This window comes from Lycium ferocissimum, chromosome 6 (genome assembly GCF_029784015.1).
Source record: "Lycium ferocissimum isolate CSIRO_LF1 chromosome 6, AGI_CSIRO_Lferr_CH_V1, whole genome shotgun sequence".
Classification (NCBI taxonomy): domain Eukaryota; kingdom Viridiplantae; phylum Streptophyta; class Magnoliopsida; order Solanales; family Solanaceae; genus Lycium; species Lycium ferocissimum.
The window spans coordinates 16535725-16556791 of NC_081347.1; the positions used below are offsets into that span (position 1 = coordinate 16535725).

Here is a 21067-nt window from a genome sequence, read left to right on the forward strand (position 1 = left end):
TACTCAATTAGCACATCAGATTTAAATCAGGACGTCCAAAACAATCATGTCAACTGAAAGAATTATTTGTACTCGTAAACTTCAAGTTTACTATGAGGTGTGCTATTTCTTTTAGTAAATTTCTGATTTACTATTGCACGAGATTTTTTATTAATAAACTTCTGGTTTATTGCGGTGTGTGATTTTATCATGCTCGGGTAACGTTTCATATACGTATTTCTTACCCATGTTAACTTGAAGATATTCAATCTTCCAATCATTTGTAGTATCAATATGAATACCATTTTATTGTTAGTAAACATCAAATTTACTATAATTTGTGTTCCGACTATAACAGTTACAATCTAGTCCGAATGGTGATATCATATGCAACATCTTCGACAGACTTCAATTTATTTACCATAATTAGATATTATTTGGACTCTGCTGGTGTCATGATACTTGTAGATAAACAATTAGCTCTTCTAGAGCCCTTGATCATTAGTTGCTACTACCAAGTATTTTTTAGATACTTCTGGTATCACGAAAGAAAATTTGATTAGACGCTATTGGTGTATGAAAGAAAACAGTAATCAAATGGACATTTAAAGATAATTATAAACTATATATTACAAAAAGTAAACGTAAGCTCTAAACTTAAGTATTTCAAATATTTCCTTTAAGGAGATTAGCTATTAACATCTAAATATTTTGTATCAAAGTAGCAACCACATAGTAACCACATATTTCATGAAGGGATACATTGATGGTTATTTCCTTCAAGGAAATTAATAAGAGCTAACCATACTGTATCAATGTGGTTATATTAGAAAGCATTTTACTGTGCTTCTTTTTGCTTTAAAATGATACTTTAATAAACTTATTCAAGATGTTTCTACGTACGACAGGTACGTGTTGCAATGCCTTAATTTCATACCACACAAATAAAATGTATATTCCTTGTATTTTATCTCTCCAGGAGATAGGTTGTGGTATTTCTTTATTCACTTCGGGAAATGAATCCTGATTATTCAAATGTGCTTGCTATACGATGTTCATCAATAACTCGTTATTTTCCTCAAGTACAAGAAGATATTGCTTCAGAATATTTCGCAAATATTTTACCAATTCTTTCTGCTTCAGGAGTAAAGTTTAAAGTTTTACCACTTCGGGAGTAAAGTTTAAATGTTTACTACTTCGAGAGTAAATTTCAAAGTCTTACTACTTCAAGAGTAGATTCAAATATTTACTATTTCAAGAGTAAATTTCAGGGTTCCACTATTTCGGGAGTAGATTTCAGAATATTTACTACTTTAGGAGTAAATTTCAGAGTTCTACTAATTCGGGAGTACATTTCAAAGTTCTACTACTGCAGGAGTAGAGCTCAAAGTTTGCTACTTCGGGAATAAGGTCCAGAGTTTGCTACTTTGGGAGCAAATTTCTGAGTTTACTACTTCGAGAGTAAAACATAGAATATTCAAAATATTTCTTCTCAATTATTCTACCTCTTCTGGAGAGTCGTGATATTTTCACAACCAAACGTACATCCGTATTTATAAGCTTTACTACATATTGTCACATTCACTTCAGGGTATAGATATATTTGTTACGTTTATAAAAAATAAAAAAATAAAAAATCTCATTCTTCAAGAATGGAACATTTATGAACGCGTCTTACGCATATCAAATAATAATAGCTTAAAACTTCTTTTAAGATATTACTACTTCACGAGCAAATCGAGGCATACATATGAGTAGAAAATTTTTAATTTTTCTCTAACACATTTTCAGTTGTAAATCACAACAAGGTTATGAAAATAATGCCACTGCCGGTGGTTATACTGCCAATATTGTTCCTCGGGAGCGCATTTAAGTGCACCAAAATTCGTGTACAAACAAACTAGAGCTTTTGGAGCTCAATATTTTGCCACTAAGTAAGTGAATAAGCTGATTGGCCATTGATTTTCCGAATGATTTTAAGCCTGGCCTACCTTCAGATCACTTTAATTTTTACGGCAGACACATCTAATTGTTCTCCTTTCTTGACAGAAGTTGAACCTTCTCAATAATATCACTTCATAATAGAGAAATTAGTAGTGATTAAACAAATACCAAAAAATTAGATATTGACACAATTAGAATATAACGTGTAAGATACTTATCTTGCACTTCTGCCAAACTTCAAATGATATAAATTCTCCCATGTCTCTTGATCTTTCCAAAATATTTGACCAAGATGGCAGAGTCTCGTGCTGATAACGTGTTATAAAACTATATATAATTGCAAATAAATAAGAGAAGCAAATCAAAAATAACTTTGTAGAGAGGAGAGAGAGATTGTATTATCACTTTTCTTGATGTTCCAAATGAGAAGGCAAAGCTCCCCATTTATAGAAGAGTTTTGCCTTTCAACCTACAATATATATAACTTGTACAAGTTGGTCTACAACTTGTAACTTGTACACAACTTAAGCACAACTAAGATACAACTTGCAAGTAAAGTTGTATTTATCACTTTAAAGTCAAGTGATACAATTTACACTTCTACTTGTATAATCCTTAATAATACATCCAAAATACAACTTGAAAAAAATGATTTATAACAGTTTTAAAATGTGTATTCCTAAACAAACAATATCACTATGGGTTGCAATGCGATAAAATTATGAGTCAATAATCAAAGCCGACCTTTACTTCTTCTTTTTTCTTGAGATTTTTATGCTTCTGTAAAATCAGAATATTAGTGAAGAACTTTGTCCCAGCATCAAATAAACCCGATTTTTTTTACCTCTAAACTCCTTATATCACTCATCCTTTTGTCCTATTGCTATTTTGTTAAAATGTTATGGAACATAGGAAATGCTCAAATTTCAACAAATTCGATCGAATTATTATTCTGATGGTAACTGACAAGTATATCAGATGGTTCGCTCAACCCAAAGCTGTTGAGAATGCGTCTCATTACCCTTCGTTTCATTTTACTTAGGCCCTGTTTGGACATGGTTTGAAACCATGGTTTGAAATGGTTTGGCTTCAAACCACGTTTTAGACATACTGATTTGGATATTTTAAGTTGATTTTCTCTTATAAACATAAAAACCCCACAAATTGTGAAAAACTATCAAAACATTCTCAATTCTTATACAATCTTACCAAATGAGCAAATCGTAGTTTATAACAAAATTAAGACACTACTAGAAGGCTTTTCTAAAAATGCAACATCAATTAATCAAATTTACTTCAATAAAATCGAAAATTTAACATGAATAGTAATGTAACTAGTATTTAATATAATCTTCCCACATAAATTAAAGGTTGGTAGACATAAATAAAGGTTGGTGAAAATTAATGAGATTGGTAAATAGTTGATGGGGTAATTGTTAAAAATATTTACCTACTTATGGGTCTTTTTTTATAAAATATTAATTTATGGGTTAAATTTTATATTTAAAAAAGTTGAAACCATGGTTTCAAACCCAGACTATGCTTTTGGATGATTTGGGTTCAAACCATGATTTCAAACCATGACTGAAAATTGATGATCAAACGCTGGTTTGAAACCATGATTTGAAAATTGATGGCCAAACACCTACTTGGTTTTTGTTTACTTGACACTCCTCTTAAGAAGCTATTTATAAGGGGATTATTTTACTAAAATATTCTTATTAATTATATTTTGAAAATATAAATTTGACTATTATTACTTTATATAATTAATTAATGATAAAATAATATTAAAAAATAATAAATTATTATTATTTGACTTTAATTAATTATATGTTTGGTGTTACCCTCAACCAAACCTGTTGTTTTTCTTCCAAAAAAGAAAATCAAGATTTCAGAAATTACCCGTTCCAATGGACGACGACCCCCCTCTCGATCCACCACCGCCGGAGCCCAAGAACGACATCATGGCTTCCCAAATCCTACCTGAATCCGACGTCATCAAAAAGAAAAAGAAAAAGAAGAAGAATAAAGCAAGTGCTTTTGACCCTACTAATTGTTCCTCATCATCATCATCTTGTTCTAATAGGGGTATTAGGGTTTCCTCAACAACAGGTGGTCGTAGAGTCATAGTTGGTAGACATAAAAGCAGCACTGACAACAATAATGTTGTTGAAGCTCTTGCTCTTCCTCTTGGCATGTCTATTGCTGCTGTTCTTGCCCAGGTGTCCCTTCTTTTTCCATATGTAAAATGTACCTTTATTGATTATTGTAAATGATATTACCTCTGTCCACGTTTGACTTGGCACAAAACTTAGAAAAGAAAGACTTTTAGAAATTTGTCTAGTTATAAATTATTGCATTAAGGGTAAAAAGAGAATTTTGATGTTAAATTATTTCTCATTATAGAAAGTTAGCATTTTTTTTGGGACAGACTAAAAAGGAGAGTGTGTCACGTAAATTGGGACAGAGGGAGTACTTGCTAGTATCTGGGTTGGGGAGATATAATCCTGAACCTTTTAGGATGCAAGATCAAATTTTTATGTGAAAGTTGTGCCATTATTGAGCTTGGTGATTGGTTTTTAGCTGGTAGTGTTCAAATTTGTTAATGGGGCTAATATGGTTACTAAATACTGTAATTTGGAATTGTGGACGGCAGTTATTTGATTGTATCTCTTTTGCATTGTTTGATTACATGGCAAAAGCTTCAGTCTTTTCGGAAAAGTTGTGGTATTTGTGTTGAAAGAAGTGATTTTGATTCTTTCTTTTAATCATACAGAAGTAATCTTGATATTGGGATTGGTATTTAAGCTGGAAAAGATGCTATATCAGTTATTGGTGTTTCTTGTTGGTCTCTCTTTTTTGTGATGATTTGGAATCACGGGTGGAAATGTTTGAACTTTCTTAAGTTATTAGAATTGTGCTGAGAGTGAGAAGAGGTGTGTATGGTGCTGCTAAGTTGTACTGGCTTACTGTTTGGTTTGGGTCAAAGACAGTAGCATAGTAGTAACCATAAAATATTCTGGCCTAAAATGTCAATTAATGTTGCCTTATCAAAAAAGTAAGTTAATTACTTTTTAATTGAAAGGAATCACAAAGGTGTTAAATTATTGAGTAGCTCTGGGTTTCTCTCAAGCATTAGTTCCTTGAAGTTGTAATTCGATAATTATAGATGTTGTATGAAAAGTTTCTTTATTTAGAAATTGATTCATGTATAGTTGTGTCCATTGGAGATTGTGCCATGGTGTGTCCTTTTTGTGTAATTTTTGAAGATCATGTTTCAGCTGCTTATATATGTTTCTCTATTATTCACAGGCTTGATAAACTTGTTCGTAGTCATAATGTCCTATTAGTAACTTTTCTTTTCTATGAAGAGCTACTGACAAAATCGTTAAAGCTTGCTAAAGAATGGTGTAGTAAAATATCAAAACCATATCTTCATATTCAAAACTGAATTCCCTTTCATCCAACAGTACAAATTCTGCATATATCTATGTTTAAAAACAGAGAGCATCTCCTTTTAATCTTCAAAACATCTCCTATTTCTTTCAATCCATATAGTCCAGGAGAAATGCACAGAGGAATACACATCCAAATCTTCTTGTGAAAGTTGTCAGTATAATTCTTCCATCATACAAACTTTTAAAGTTGTGGGGTGCTGCCAATAAACTACAAAAATTATCAAGAACATAGTCCAGAGCTTCCAAGTATAACTGCACTGTGCGAAAAGATGATCTGCAAATTCACTGGAACTTTCACACAAATAACACCGGTTCCAAAGCTTATTCCCTCTTTTTTGCAGATTCTCATGGGTTAGATTAGCCCTATGAGCACAAGCCACTTTAGGAGGGGCTAATATCGTCCAAATCATCTTCCATGGCCAGGAATCAACATTTTCAGCAGAATTTTCCTGAAGCAATCTGTAGGAGGAATTCACAGAGTATTCTCCAGCTTTGCTTGCCTTCCAAAGCATAGCATCATCTTTATGCATGTCTAACATTACAGATTGCATTCTACACAGGAAAAAGTTCCAACATCTTCCAACTCCCAGTCATTGAAGTCCCTCCTGAAATGAAAATTCCATCCTTCAGTACTAAAACAATCAACCAGCATTATATCAGAAAATTTCACCAGCCTGTATAAAACTGGAAGTTGATCCCCTCTCCAACCCATTTATCCCATTATACCATCATTCTTGAAATTGGCTCCTTTTGCAGTACTGTTACCATGTGGCTCCTTCTGTGATCTGACTTGTCCCATTGTAATGACATGGCATCCATGCTTAGAATGTCTAATCAGCTGTTGAGGTCAGGGAACTATTTAATATTTCAGTCGAATGATGTTTGAACTTTGTGAGTAATTCATGTTTAGCTTCTGATTGTCTTGTCTTACCAGTTTCTCGTGCTAAATCTATTCTCAACCTCATTTGAAATTCATTCACTCATCTGTAGAAACCTCTTCTCTCTTCTGTGAATGGTAGTTTATATTGCTATTTCTGTTGATTTGTCAACAATGTTTGGGCTTTCCTTTTTCTTGTGATCATGACATCATTGAGTGTTTTGATAAGCTTCATGGTATGTGCTTTACAGAAATAATAAATATCCTGACAAACAACAATAACAACAACAATTAAGGAGGATGTGATACTATTTGTTAATAGCACATATCGTCATTTAACTTGACGGAGATATAAGCTGCCTTTTACAACGAAAGCCCTATAAACCTTGAAAGTTCTGATGACCGCTTAACTCAAACATGAGGGGGTGCTTCACTTTCTAAAGATGGGTTTTGTCTTGCCTCTAGGGCTTAGTTCAAGTGGCTTAGGTCACAGATTTGAGCTGTGCGACATGAGAACTAAGCATGGTATTTAAGTGGAGAGGCTAGAGGGCGAACCCATTATTCGTTTTGAAGGTTGCGGTTAGTCCTAAGAGTTGGCCCCAAAAGGACTCTCGGTCTAAAAATAAGGATGAGTTTTTTTTTTTTTTTGGCACCCAAGGGTGTGGCCTAGTGGTCAATGAAGTGGGTTGTGAACCATGAGGTCTCAGGTTCAAACCGCAGCAGATGCACAGTGGGTGATTTCTTTCCATATTTCCTAACCTTGGTGGACAGACCTAGTACCTGTTGCTGGTGGGAGGTGGGAGGTGGCAAGTATCCCATAAAATTAGTCAGGTGTGCGCAAGCTGGCCCAGACACCACGATTATTAAAAAGAAAAAAAGCATGAGTTTTTTCTTGTTTGATACTGCGTCTTTCTTTTTTTGTTGCTGCAAAGTTTTTATTAAAAAGAGAAAAAGCATGAGTTTTTTCTTGTTTGATACTGCATCTTTCTTTTTTTGTTGCTGCAAAGTTATCACCCTCGTTATCACAGGAACTTAATATGTTGATAGTCACTCATGAGTTGTGACCACGTTTCTTATGTATTTATAAGGATATAGTAAGTGTGCGCTGTTAATATAGTTTTTGTTGCTTTGTTTAGGTTTTGGAAAGGAAAGATGCAACCGGACAAAAGATATCTGTGGATTACCTGTCAGAGGTATGAGATACTTTATTGAACAAACAATTTTCCCTGAAGTGATTTAGGACTTAATAATGGTCTGAACTTAACTTACCAGTTCCCCCCCCCCCCCCCCCCCAAAAAAAAGGTCTGCACTTTGCAGAACCATATTGCTATATAACAAAATGGACTTCAAGGGTGCTTTATCTCAAGTGAACATCCTTACATGACTGAATTTTACATTACAAGTATAACCTGCCTTCGTGGAAATGTGCAAAACATTTTGCATTTTGATTACAACCATAGCCTGCCTTCATGGACATGTTCGAAACATTTAATATTTCCTCGGCGAAATCAGATGTGTAGATCTCATGATTTTATTTTGTCATTTTTCACACAGATTTGTACTTTGGCTGTCCGAGAGTCTTTGGCCAATGTAAGCATAATCTATCTTCTTTCTTTTAAGCTATGTTTTCTCATTAATAGTCAGTTTATAACATAGCAGCAGACTTTCTACTTTTGGCTTGTTCTGGAAACAGGTATTCGGTGACCAGTTTGAGTCTTTCGTGAGGAACTTCGAGAAATCGTTTCATAGTACCTTGATGACACTCAGATTAATCAGTGAATCCTCTATGAACAGTGGAGTAGAGCAAAATCATTGTGCAGCAAGGACTTCTGTCTCAGAAAGATCTGTGCCGTTTATTTCCAACAGACTAGAAAATCGTACATGTGATCCTGACTTCGGTGAGTCTCAAGCGGAGTCATTTCAGCAGAGTGCCATCTCTGATAACGAGAGAAATCAAGAAGAGAGAAGTGACGGTACATGTCTTGAATCAATAGGTCGGCAGCTTACCCTCTATGATAGGCAAGTGAGGCAGCAATTGGCTTCTGTTTCATCCAGTACAGAGATTAGCCAATCTGTGCATAGTACTTTGGAAAGATCTCTCATAGAGCAAGCTAGGTCGAATGACCTCAAGACATTTGAGATTGGTCTTACAATGAGGAAGTTGCAACTTAAAGAAAGGCAGCTGTCTCTCAGTTCTGATGCGAACCTTTTGGAGAGGGCCAAACTATCATTTGGTTTCTCTAAGACATCCTTCAAAGCTGAAAAGTTTAAAAATCAAGTAGAAGACTCAAAACATGCTGAGCTGCTTAAATCATCGATAGACTGCCTTGTTGCTGGTTTATTTATCATGTTGGCGTGTCTTGGATATGGGACTTATGTTTTCTCTCATAAAAGAATTACTGAAGCTACAGCGTTCTGCACACCTTCCATGGTAAGGAATGTCCGATTCTGGATTCTGTTGATTTTGTTTAAATCGCTTTTTAAGAGTTCTAGTATTGTTTGACTCAAGCCAATTGTCATCTCCCCTTGCACATGATTTCTGTAGAGTCTATAGATGGCAGAAACTTAGCAACAATAAAGAATGTTTACTCTTTTCCCATTGCCACATAAACTCTTTTTCCTTAGGGGTTAGCTGGAATAAATGCACCATATATCATTTTCGTGTATGTAACGAGCTCATACGAGTCCCTCGTCTATAGTGGTATGCAAGTCCTAAAAGCGGAAGTGTTGGGTGCATGCATGCAGAAAATTCTTGAATGAAGAAACCCAAATTCAAGTTGGTGGAAAAGAGGGATGATGGTTATAGTAATGCTAACTCCATAAATTTTAATTAGAGATTTATTTGGGGGTTGTAATGCACAATAATTATATGGCAGCTATATAATTGCCACGGGGCATACATTTGCTGACCGAAAAATGGTTGCTTTTGATCCAAGTGCTGGGTATGATTTGTATTTTATCTTTCTTTCACTTTGTTTTTATTTTAGCAAATTTGCCTATTTAAGCGATTATCAGGAAACTTTCATCCAAAGAGCTTTTGGTGTTCTTTCTTGAAGCATGGATCCCAGGGATGATAATTTAGTTAGTTGGCCGTCTCTGTTTGTTCTTATGTTTCACCAGTGCACAGCATTTATTAGCCATGGTCATGAAATGGACATATTTTACATTCCAGGAACACAAGTCTTGGTGGATGCCGAAATCGATGTCATCTATTAATTCAGGACTGCAACTCTTACGGTGTCAGGTTCTAGTTCTCAGTCGCATGCTGTTTGGTGGTTTCATGATATTGGCTATAGGCTATTTACTTCTCCAGCGCTCTGCAACTTCGAATCAGACTATGCCAATTACTTTCATTCTGTTGCTGTTGGGAGTTGGCTGCGGTTTTGCAGGGAAGTTTTGTATCGACACCTTAGGGGGAAGCGGATATCATTGGTTAATTTTTTGGGAGACATTCTGCTTGCTACATTTTCTTTCGAATGCTTTTATCTCGACTTTGTTCCTGATCCTTAATGGACCTGTCACGGTGTCAGAAAAGAGCACAAGGGATAGAACATTTCCATACTGGATGAGGAGATCTATGTTTTATACCACATTACTTCTTTTTCTCCCCTTGCTATGTGGTTTGATCCCTTTTGCTGGCCCCCGTGAGTGGAAAGATCACTTCTCTTCACTTGTCCTGGACGCTTTTATTACTCCAGTTGAGTACTGAAAAGGAGAGTGCAAGCTTGTAGCATTATTGGATGAAACACTGCTTTGATCAAGACCTGTCAAGGAATTAAGCGTAAAGTATCAGGCTTGAGGATGATTATTCTGTTTTACATGTAAAATTATTATGTATCATTAGGGGCTAGCTGAAGATTTCAGGCTTACAGATGAAACACTGTTTTGATCTGTGCCTGTCAAGGAATTTTAGCTTTGTATGATCAACTAGTAGAAGATTAGCCTAAATTATCTGTATCATTAGAGCAAAATGAGGCCTTGTGTAGTTAGGTTTCCTTTCTTTTTGGTTTATGATTGGGAGAAAGCAGGTTTTGAGTCTTGTAACATCTTGTGAAGATGCAGGATACAGTAGTATCAACGAAGGAGCATCTTGAATTGTACTATATTTTATTCAATTAAAAGAGTATTAACTGTAGATTGTGGTGAATAACTGGTGTCGTTTCTCTATGATCTGTTTATCTGATTCTTCACATTTGTTGTATATGAGTATACTGTTATGGTCTATGTGATTTTGATTCTTTAACCTGGTTCGTCCGTGTTCTTGGGACACGAACCAGTTGTTAGGTTAATTCTTCTTAATTCTTCCGCTACTAACATTATAAGCAACTTAAGAGGAAACAAGGCAAGGTACATCTATAAATAAGATGCTAACTTCAAGGATTAGATTGGTCTTGGCACTACAACCATTTATATACAAGCAACCCCTTTTGTAAGTAAGGTTCCTCCTTTTCATAAGAAAATGGTGAGGGAAGTTCAATTGGGGAAGGGGAATAAAGGGTCTTATGTGGATCAAACTCAACACTTATAAAGTAACTTTTCCCTATTCTCGTTGCCCACCCGAAAAAAGACGAGGCAGACTAATCACCACCCTACTCGAATCTTTGCTTCCGTGTTATGTAACTGACTGCGAGAAAGGCTGAAAGTTCAAACTATGGCTGCTATATGGAATGCTTCAGTTGATGTTTGTCCAATTAATGCACGAGAAGTGTCATGACCCGACTCCTTAGCATCAGCAGCATATTGATAGCCCGTGCGGCGCCCGTAGTTATGGCGGACTACAAGCCAACCTAACGATTGTCCCAGGATTCATGGCCCGACCCTATGCCTATTACAAAGCTAGCCTCAGAGGCTTAACTTCAGCGGTGTCGCCTGTTCGATGTCCTGGCCTCATCCTTGACTTGCTAGCATGCTCATGTGGCGCATTTCATGTGCTGGGTCTTGTTCGCGCGCGCACCTGGGTTGGCTACGGACATGTCAGTCCCTCGCCTGGAACTAAGCGTTGCTCGCGCTGCCGCAGTCCGATTCTCAAGCTTGACACTTGCCTTGTGTCTGTACACATGGCTTGTGCTTTGCCCGATTAGCGCAACTCTTAAGTCTTTGGCCTTTGTCATATGCTTCTTTCGTAATGTGCCCATGGTATGGAATTTCCAAACATAGCCCTCGCAACGTACTTCCATCCCGCATAGTGCAGCGACGCCCCACGACTGCACATCTATGCCAATGGACCCTTGCTTGCAAGGCTGAACCCAAGCCAAGTTCACAAGTCAACACACGAGGCTTTAAAAGTGGTGCCTCGAGTGCTCAATCGACACAGAGGTGTTCATATAGACCGCAGGACATAGTCGATTCATACGTCAAGCGTCCGGCACTCGTTGTGCGCCCAACGCTAGCGTGGAGGCCGAGCATCGCCTGTAGAGTTGCATAACTCGTATGGGTACCTTGGACACCCCTTAGAGATGCCTAGGCAGGCCCTTGAGGTTTCCCCTTAAGGTTTCTCACTTGGTACGGCTTGATGATAACATGCATGGGGAGGTTGGTTGAGCATGCAACACTTGTAGCCCCCTTATATATGTTTTAAAGAAATAAACCCAGATTCCCCTAAATGACATGTTTTGGCCAGAGAATCATGATAGGTGTTTCTCAGTGATCCGAACTCCAAATGAGGCTCTGTTTGTTCTTAAAGGTTCGTCTTGACTTCCTTCACACCTCCATGAAGTTTCATCCCATTCTCATACTCGTGGAAAGAGATGTGACATTCGGCAGCTTTGGATAATTACGACAATGCCACTGCTTCTTAGCTAAGTCAAGCCCATAGGAGAACGAACTCGGAATGGAGCCAAACTTGATAAGCATATTCAACATCCTAGGAATGGGGCTTTCACCCGAATTCCCAATATTCCAATTATTGCTCAAGAATGTGCGGCACTGGCACTCGTGGCACGCACGCGGCCGTCACCCATAGGCTAGACCCTTGCTCACCCAAGTCTTGAGATCCTTTGGCACTCTTAGGAAATGCAATACAACATTGCTAGATGGTCGTTGCCTCCCGCATTGCGCTTCTGCTTGATGCTCCTTATGATGACTGTTGTTGCTCCTTATGATGACTGTTGTCAGTGCACGACGCTTGCACGACCGACACGTGTGTGGCCCGCTCAGGGTGCGCAGCGTTATGGGCGCTAAGGCACAATGAAAGCAGCCCATAACAGAAGTCATGTAAATTTAAGAATGGAAGTTTGCTTGTAATCTGTCAGGCCAATCATGCTCTCTACTTTTATCTATAAGGCAAGGGAAAAATCAGTGGCAAGGTAGAGAATTCCTACTGCATGAACTATCTAATCATGTTTTCTTTTTCCTATCACATGCAACAGACAAGACTATGTTTGATCATCGCACACATGCTCTGTAACAGCTTCGTTCATGCACATTAATCACCACTCAATCCTCTGAAGCTCACTGTTATCTGTTTTGCTACCTCATATTTACTGTTATTTCTGTTTCCATTTTGGATGGGTAAGGGAGAGTGCAGTTTTCCAAAGTTTCTTCGTTAGAGATATCTACTAATAGGCTTTTTATCACAGTATGATAATTTTTTTTTTCCGTTTCCACTTCACCTATGCAAGGATTTCACAGCCTTAACAGACATAAAGATGCAAATACTAGTCCCAAAAGGAAGCAAGCAGTTATATGCTTCATGCTTCAGATTACAACCTGCTCATTTTTCAAAATCATATCAGAAGAGAAACAACTTCATGATGGATACCACATTTACTCAACTTTCATATGAAGCAAAAATTCATAGTTCATCTAAGAACCAACAGTTAATTGCAGCTCATATTGTCTTTAAGGGTGAACATGATAACTAACAACAGAAATGGATTACATTTGTATCCAAAATGAAACGAAATTTCACAGCTAATGGAGACAAGAATCGTTGCCAAAATTTTTGACTGAACACTCTAGCTATAGGATTGAGGAAAAATAACATTTTGCCTCTATGGATCTTTCTACATCCGTAAATAGTTCTATAACTCTAATGGTTGCTGCGGAACACATGCTAAGTTGAACAGTATGATTCCATCATCCAGCTCCCAATTAGGCTACCAGAGGTACATGGTTTCAGAATACAGTTGCTTAATTTTTCCATTCTGAATATGCTCTCTGATGCATCATTCAGAAAACTTTGTGAGCCTTCCCGTAGTATCTGTTTATGAATGGAGACTGCAAAGAAAAAGAGGTGAGAACCACAAATTTTATTTCCTAACACATAGTTAATAGTACATACATATATATATTAAGTCTTAGCATCAGCTAAGCAGACATAAGGTCATGCATAGACCTATTTATAACATACTTAAGACTGCGAACAGGATACTCACCTTGACCTGAGATACATCAGGAGCATCAGGTGAGGGCACGGGATAAAATTTATAAAACTTCATACTCTGGAATGCAGCTTTCGCTTCTTCACTCATCTCCTGTATAGCTTTTTTCCTGGCTTCTCTCGCCTAAACCATAGAAAATTAACAGTCATGAACATAAGCAAATCAAGTATTAACATGAAAAAAGATAATAGGACTGCAAACCAACAGCTTTGCCACGGAACAGAAAAAGTAGGATTCCAACAAATTTCCCAAATATACCTCTCGATTGCTCTTCTTTCCTTCTTTAACCTTCTCCTTCACAAATTCCTAAAATTACAAAGATGATAAACAGAAGTTATATAATTTTTTAATAAGGTAAATCTTTTATTGATGTATAATGAGACTTGTCATTTGATATCACAAGGAAGCATTACCATAAATTCATCTTTTTTATCTGCGGACAACTCCTCTCCCTCAATCAATTTGTCAGCCATTTCCTACAAATTTCATCACTCAAGTTAATAGATGGTAGAATGGCTTGAAAAATGGAAATATACAGAGGCATATACAGATTGGTATGACTTTAAACTGGCAAAACTTGCATGACTTGAACCAGTAGAGGAAATGCTGATCCACCTCTTAGCTTCATACTGGAAAATTTACCTTTTAGTAAAATGAACATTTTATCTCACTAGTATAAATTAAAACTAAAACTAATTTGCGTAAAGCTCCTTCTTATATGGCAGTATACTCCAAACTAATTGTTCTGCTTTTTCACACGTCAAAGTTTAAATCTTAAACACTCCTAAAATTTGACACATATTTGCTACGCGATCTCCAAAACGCCTTTGGTAAGAAAAATGGCAACCTATAGGATGGCTATTCAAGATAAACCTCTCACCCAAGCTTGGCTAAAAGAATAAAAGTTTTATCCTTTCTTAAATTTGTCAAAAAACAAGAAGTTACACAAATAGCAGCCATATGGGGAGAAAAACCAGGATTTGGTCAGTATGGCTGACTGAGGTCTAGGAAAGGGAAACAATATTCTAATGTGGGTTCGGATGAGAATTTTTTTTCCTTCCATTTTTGTTCTAGATTGCAATGAAAAGGGATAAATTTGGTTTTTGGTTGAAAAGAATTTCTTTGTGATAGTTCAACAAAAAGAGAGTTTATTTCAAGAAACTGCTGGATGGTGCTTTCTGTGCCTAGTCAGCAAAAAAAAAAAAAAAAAAAACACAGCAACAGCAACAGCAGAAATCAATAGAGATAACATATCGAATGGCATAGTAGTAAATATGCAAGTCTCACATTGAGAAAAGAAAGGATATATTAGTCCCTTTTTTTGTGCAAAAAATAGAGAAGTTAACTAAAGCTGGTGGTCAAAATGTCTTTAGCAGCTTCAACATATGAGGACAATAGGAACCAATTTACAGCATATCCCAACAGCCCCTTTAATTTTCATTTGGAAAGAGGGAGGCACCCAAAAGTAGAGGGGTGGCAGAGAAGAAAAAGAGAAGGGTTAAGCAAACCTCTGGCTCATCAAATTCCCAATCAAACTCGCAAAACACCTGAAACCAAAAGAAGTCAAAACTTCCTTAAAATTGTGAAGAACATGCATATATACCTGCATTTCTCTTCATACAACCACTTACGGATCCCTTTTATGGCAAACCGTAGTTGAGTGGCCACAGACTATTCTACTAGTATTTGAAAGCTTACAGGCGGCTCTGTTGGGAACAAGATCTGCACAATGGTACTCTGTTCAAATTCATCTTCTGCGAATGGCTGATAGAAATCTGCCAAGAAAATAAATGTCATGGAGACTTCTACCCAGAAATGAAACCCATCAAAGAAAGCTAAAATAATTAAAAGATGTACACCACAAGGAAAGTCAAATATGACAGGATATCCTCTCAGTTTATAAGTGCAATGCATGAAACTGAAGCATCAAGCTAACTCTAAGTAATTTACAGAAATCATTAGATATCATATTCTCAAGCTTAGTTAAAACCCATATATAAAGACCAACATGATTGATATTCAATTAAATAAATTTTGACAATTATAAGAAACATATTCTTAATAACTAAATATTTTAGTTTTCTATTTGTTTAGAAAAGAGAAAACAAAATTAAATTCAGTGCTAGCATACAGACATATAACTTCAAAATTTAAAATTTCCTGAATTTTAGATACAGGGACTTCTCAAAACAGCTAGAGACAAATCTTAATTCATTCCAGAGGGGATCCTAAACAGGGATAAGCACAGCAGTGTTCCAAACTTTTATTCTCCAGTTATAAATGTTAGTGCCGAGTCATGCCAATTACCAGAAAAAGGCATTACCTAATGCATCTTATACAATGAAACATGCTCCAAATCTGATGTGCTATCTCAGAATGAAGAAAAGAGAAGATAATTGACCGCCTTGCAGTTTGCTAGCCTAACCCCCCCCCCCCCCTCTCTCTCTCTCGGCCCCTGTTGAATTATATTCTAAAACCAATTAGCCTCCAGTGCAACTGCCAACACCAAAAATTTCAAGTCAGAGGTCCACATATTCTCCTAGCAAGTTTATAAGGAAATTAATCATCAAACTTGTTCCTTCTAGAAATGAGAATTAAAGAGGAAGGCTCAACAAAAATCATCTTCACATGTTAATATCTCAAGTAGTTATGGACTAGCAAGTCCTTCAACCAGCTTCAGAACAACCATGTGGGAGAGGGGAAGTAAGTTAACTGAGAACAAATTCTGGAAGAAGGATTACCGCTTCAGTTATCATGATACTAAAACAGAATCAAATAACTTTAAGAAACTAAAGCAGCATAAAGGAAAAACTTAACCTAAGTTTATTGATTGACACGAAGGAACAAATACTGGTTTAAATCTCCATAATCATTGGAGTTATTTTACTTACAAGGTAAGCAATATTCAAACTTCTTAACACGCTCCAACTTCAAGTGTTTTAAACCAGCCCTGAAATAAGCACATTGAAAGATATTAATCACAGAAAGTTTTTCATCTCCTCCTATCGCCTCTTTAATACGCGAGCATCAAGTGATGACATTGGGAAGTTCTCCTCAGATACCACACAGAAAATTGAGTGCCTAACAAACCAAATAAAACCAGCCAAACTGTTAAAGAAGAAAGCAGGAGGCAGGAAGCAGACCTTCTCTGTGTACACCTCAGAATAAAAATTTGGGATTTGAGTCTTTCAACTTGAGCTTCCCTGTTGGAACAGTCAAAAGCCAAGTTATAAACCACTTAAATAAGACATACAAGAGAATAGATATAAAACAAGATGGAAACACACCAACTTAGGGACAAGAATACTATTATTCTAAAGGAATATATGCATTGTTAAAAGCCAAGATCGACGCGCATACGACTCATAAGAGGAAATGAGAACGAAAAAGTTAAACCAGGGGGAGGGGGCAGCAACAATACCGTTTTTCCAAAGGAATATATGGAACCCAATCCATTTTCATCTGTTTCATTGGCAGAATCTCTTCAGCTTCCCTTTGTACAGAGTTTATTCCAATTTTATCAGAAGGTGGAAAAGGAGATACAACCTGTTCAAAGGGAGGAACAATATTAACACAGAAAGAGGAGATTTAAAGAACAAGTGCTTTTACTTCCAAAAAGCACAAAAACTAGAATCATAATGACACCTTAATACACTAGGAAACAGGAAAAGTTTACTGAAGTCAATTAGCACTGTTCTCTACTTCTTCATTTGTCTGTCTTAATACACTCTAACCAGGAAAAGTTTACTAAAGTCATTGGCAATAGGCAATGTTCTCTACTTCTTCACTTGTCGCCGTAGTTCTCTCTCTCTCTCTCTCTCTCTCTCTCTCTCTCTCTCTCTCTCTCTCTAGAATCATAATGACACCTTAATACACTAGGAAACAGGAAAAGTTTACTGAAGTCAATTAGCAATGTCTCTCTCTCTCTCTCTCTCTCTCTCACTTATATATGGCTCAGCCTGAGAAATTTCCTTGCTCGAGTGTACAGCACTGTTCACATTTGCAAACCTCTTAAGGACTGACAGTAATGGAATGGGCTCAAAAGTAAGCTCTTTGTGATCTCCATGTCATAAATTCAGAGGGTGGAGCAGATTAAAGCTCTGCCAAGCAAACTAGAGGTCAAAATGGGCTAGACTGAAAAGTGCAGCCATTTAAATTTTTATGAGCAGTGAAGACTACATACATAGAACTGAAAGGAATAAGGTTAAAATTAGCTAAATACTTATATATAATGATTGGATATTAGAGACTTACTGCAACCACAACAGGTATACACGTGACTTTTGATTGGCCCTGGAAAAAAACCAATTGTGCTGCAAAAACAGGAGAACAGTTCTACATGAAGCAGATTAATTGAAGGACTATAATAGGATATTGGTCATACTAAAAACAGATTAACTTGAAAGAATACGATCACCTATTCAAAGAAAAAAAAGAGTGTTTCAGGATACATGAAACAGAAATAATTATGAACGCTATCAAATATCCGAACACAAAATTTTTTAGAACAATATCCAAACACAAAATTGGCAGGAAAAAGAAGGTAATCAAATTAAACGAAGGGGTCAATGACATACATGAAATTGTAAATAGAAAATTGAACACATAAAAAGGTGAGAACATAACTATTCATAAAAAATGACATGAAAAGAAAGGAATGAATCGGCTTAAGGGGTCAATGATCCCCAGGTGATATTGCATAGCAAGATTAGAATAAAGAGATTTAAATATGGAAAATGGTGAAACATGCTATTCACAAAATATTGATGGAAAAAGAAGAGAATAGATCGGCTGAAGGACTCAATGATCTCTAGATAAAATTGTATAGAAAGAATAAACACTAAACAGAAATCTGACTACTATTTAGAAGCAATACAGTTTCAAAGATCACAGCTACAGGTCAAGTTACTTGGAGCACAGAACATGAATATGTCCGTACAGTAAGTAAGACAACAAACTCCAGCTAACACTTACGTTCTGTACAACCAAAAAGGTAGACATTCTTTCCATGCAATTCTCCGCCTTCTTCAAATGCATCCTATCACAAGTCCAAAAAGACCTTTGAGTTATCTTGTCCTTTTTACAAAAAATACTTTGTATACTTAAACAGAAGGCAGGTATAATGAACTGAAAATAATCATCTCACTTCGAGATTTGAGAAATTCCATTTGTATTGGTAAACCATGTCTATCTGATCCCACTGTCACCAAGAAAAAGAATACATTCAAATTTCAGAAATTATAAGCTAGAAAATAAGTAATATAAACCAGAAGGCTATGCCAATGAACAAACGGAAAGCAATCAAATTCTAACCTCTGTACCAACAGGAAAAACCTCTTGCCAAAGATCTTCCTGCAAAACAGACCAATTGAAAGTGTAAGGAAGCAAAGCAAAGGAATTATTGTCTAAACGAGCAAGTAGAAAATTGCAAATTTCTGCCAGAAAAGTTCAAACAAGCACAACTGCAACTATGATGATAAACACAAAGTAGTGTACTGTGATGTTTCTAGTCTCGCCCTCCATGACTAGACTCCAAGATATAGCAGCTTGGATAATTTCTTGACTTTTAAATTATTTCATAGGACCGGAGAACAGAACACCACAAACTAAAATGTTGATGGCATTTCTGTACGTTTAGGAAACTAAAAAACAGATGGGCCACCCAATGGCTTGTCTTAATTTTAAAGAAACCAAACATATAGGGTATTAATCCCATCCCTTTGCCAACCCCTAGAACAAGTAATTTCAAATATATCAATATAAGTGTTATCAAAGACGAAAAACACAAAAAAGCTCTAAGGTCCATTGGGGCTTTAAGCGGAAATAAAGCATGGGCTTTAATGAAGAAAGACGCTAATAGAGAAAAAATACAAATATGTATGTGTAGTCCAAGACTAACATTTATAAGCATGAATAACAAATATATGGACACAGAAATTGGGAAAAAAATATGATAAAGTGAAATATCAATTGTTTAAAGTTAGGATTACGCTTATTGGAATCGTAAGTCTTAGAGTTTTGATAACAACATTGAAGCGCCTGAAACAAGGCGAAATGCTCTACTTGTTTTAAGCACGCCTTTGACAACACTGATTAATATACAAGATAGAACACTCAAAAAACAATCCAAATATTGACTCCAACTCATTGTTAACAACTGCATAGCCATGCTCATACGCTAGCTAACAGCATCATACATCATTGCCAGGAAACAGCAACGACCCAAAACAAGGAAATATCTCTAATAACTAAAACATATACTTGAGCAAAAACCCCAAGTTAGCATTAACAATAATCAAAATCATAATATTCAATCTTAGACAAACCACTTAGCAATTGAAAGAATCCTACCGACCCTCCATTATCAAAAGGGAATAACAAGATTTCATGAAATACCCCTAACTTATTTAAGCCAAAACCCAAGCTAGCATTAACGAATAAACAGAGTAATTAGCACTTCAAAAACCCCAATTTAATCAAGCAATTAACTACACCCAAATCTCAAACTAAATGGGGTTCAGCTATATGAATAATCGCCACGATACATTCTGCTTTATTCGGGCCTATTAACAAAGCACAATAATTAAGTTTAACCCAACCGACAACCACTTAGAATTTTCAAGATTCAAGTTACTACTTTACTAAACATTATCAAAACAATGTGACAACCGACAAAGTTAAAAACAAAAGGGAAGCAGGGTAGCATAATTACCAAATTCCTTTTATCAGGGAAGTACTCAGTTTCAGTTTCAGGTTTAACAATCTTGGCTCGTTTAGCTCTACCCTTAACAAGACCTTTGGTACCCTCTCCTCCATTTTCATTCTTCTTAGCAATCTCCTCCTCCTCCTCTTTGTTGTTAACAGATTGGGTCTCCTCTTTCGACTTGGCTTTTCCTCCTGCTACTTCTCTAGCCTTTCTCTTCGTAACTTTCCTCATGTCTTTGATTCAATTCAATATTATAGATGGCAAATGCGTTGGTTGGCGTTAAGGGTTTGGTTGTGGTGGGAATTTGAATAAGAGAGGCGATGGCGGAAAACAGAGAATGGAAGAAGCCAGAATATAAGAGAGGCGCTGGTAATAAGGACACATAATTTTGGGTAAGCGCGTAAATCGGACGCGAGTGAGCTTAACTATGTGTATTGTGTAGGAGTTAGGAGGGAGATTGGAAATTTTGGCTTTTGTTTTCCGCAACTATTTGCTTTTGGTTTTGATTTTCCCCCCTTTGAAAACTTAGATAATAACGAGTCCGGAACCAAACTTCAAGTTATATTCGGAATTTTTATGGCCAAACGCTAATTCCAGAAAAAAAAAAAAAAAAAAAAGTGAGAAAAAAATCAGATAAAGTGAATAATTTTTATGGCAAAAAGTAACTTAGATAATAACTCGCTTAACATTTACTATCAATTTCAATACTACGCCCCGT

General features: G+C 36.4%; 2 protein-coding genes across 2 annotated transcripts; one reads left to right on the plus strand and one right to left on the minus strand.

Annotated features, from left to right (window-relative positions):
* The first annotated feature begins 3806 nt into the window (after positions 1-3806).
* LOC132059428 (protein CPR-5) lies at positions 3807-10411 on the plus strand. Its single transcript, XM_059452057.1, has 5 exons — positions 3807-4148; positions 7398-7454; positions 7816-7851; positions 7955-8692; positions 9434-10411. The coding sequence occupies exons 1-5, from the start codon at positions 3837-3839 to the stop codon at positions 9968-9970; spliced, it is 1680 nt and encodes a 559-aa protein (XP_059308040.1). The 5' UTR covers positions 3807-3836; the 3' UTR covers positions 9971-10411.
* Positions 10412-13007: 2596 nt separating this feature from the next.
* Positions 13008-20853, minus strand: LOC132059429 (protein HEAT INTOLERANT 4-like). The gene is made up of 14 exons (XM_059452058.1): positions 20356-20853; positions 18957-18995; positions 18790-18843; positions 18618-18681; positions 17898-17956; positions 17065-17189; positions 16787-16846; positions 16535-16593; positions 15342-15418; positions 15152-15190; positions 14057-14119; positions 13902-13949; positions 13638-13766; positions 13008-13479 (listed from the first exon to the last, which is right to left on the minus strand). Exons 1-14 carry the CDS (start codon positions 20578-20580, stop codon positions 13432-13434), a joined length of 1089 nt encoding a protein of 362 aa, XP_059308041.1. The 5' UTR covers positions 20581-20853; the 3' UTR covers positions 13008-13431.
* Between the last annotated feature and the right edge of the window lie 214 nt (positions 20854-21067).

Coding starts and splice junctions, on each gene's coding strand:
- LOC132059428 (XM_059452057.1), top strand. CDS start 3,837: ATGGACGACGACCCCCCTCTCGATCCACCACCGCCGGAGCCCAAGAAC. Junction 7,455..7,815: donor CTGTGGATTACCTGTCAGAG/GTATGAGATACT, acceptor TTTTTCACACAG/ATTTGTACTTTGGCTGTCCG. Junction 7,852..7,954: donor TCCGAGAGTCTTTGGCCAAT/GTAAGCATAATC, acceptor TTCTGGAAACAG/GTATTCGGTGACCAGTTTGA.
- LOC132059429 (XM_059452058.1), bottom strand. CDS start 20,580: ATGAGGAAAGTTACGAAGAGAAAGGCTAGAGAAGTAGCAGGAGGAAAA. Junction 15,191..15,341: donor TGTTCCCAACAGAGCCGCCT/GTAAGCTTTCAA, acceptor TTTTGGTTTCAG/GTGTTTTGCGAGTTTGATTG. Junction 14,120..15,151: donor GGGAATTTGATGAGCCAGAG/GTTTGCTTAACC, acceptor TGAAATTTGTAG/GAAATGGCTGACAAATTGAT.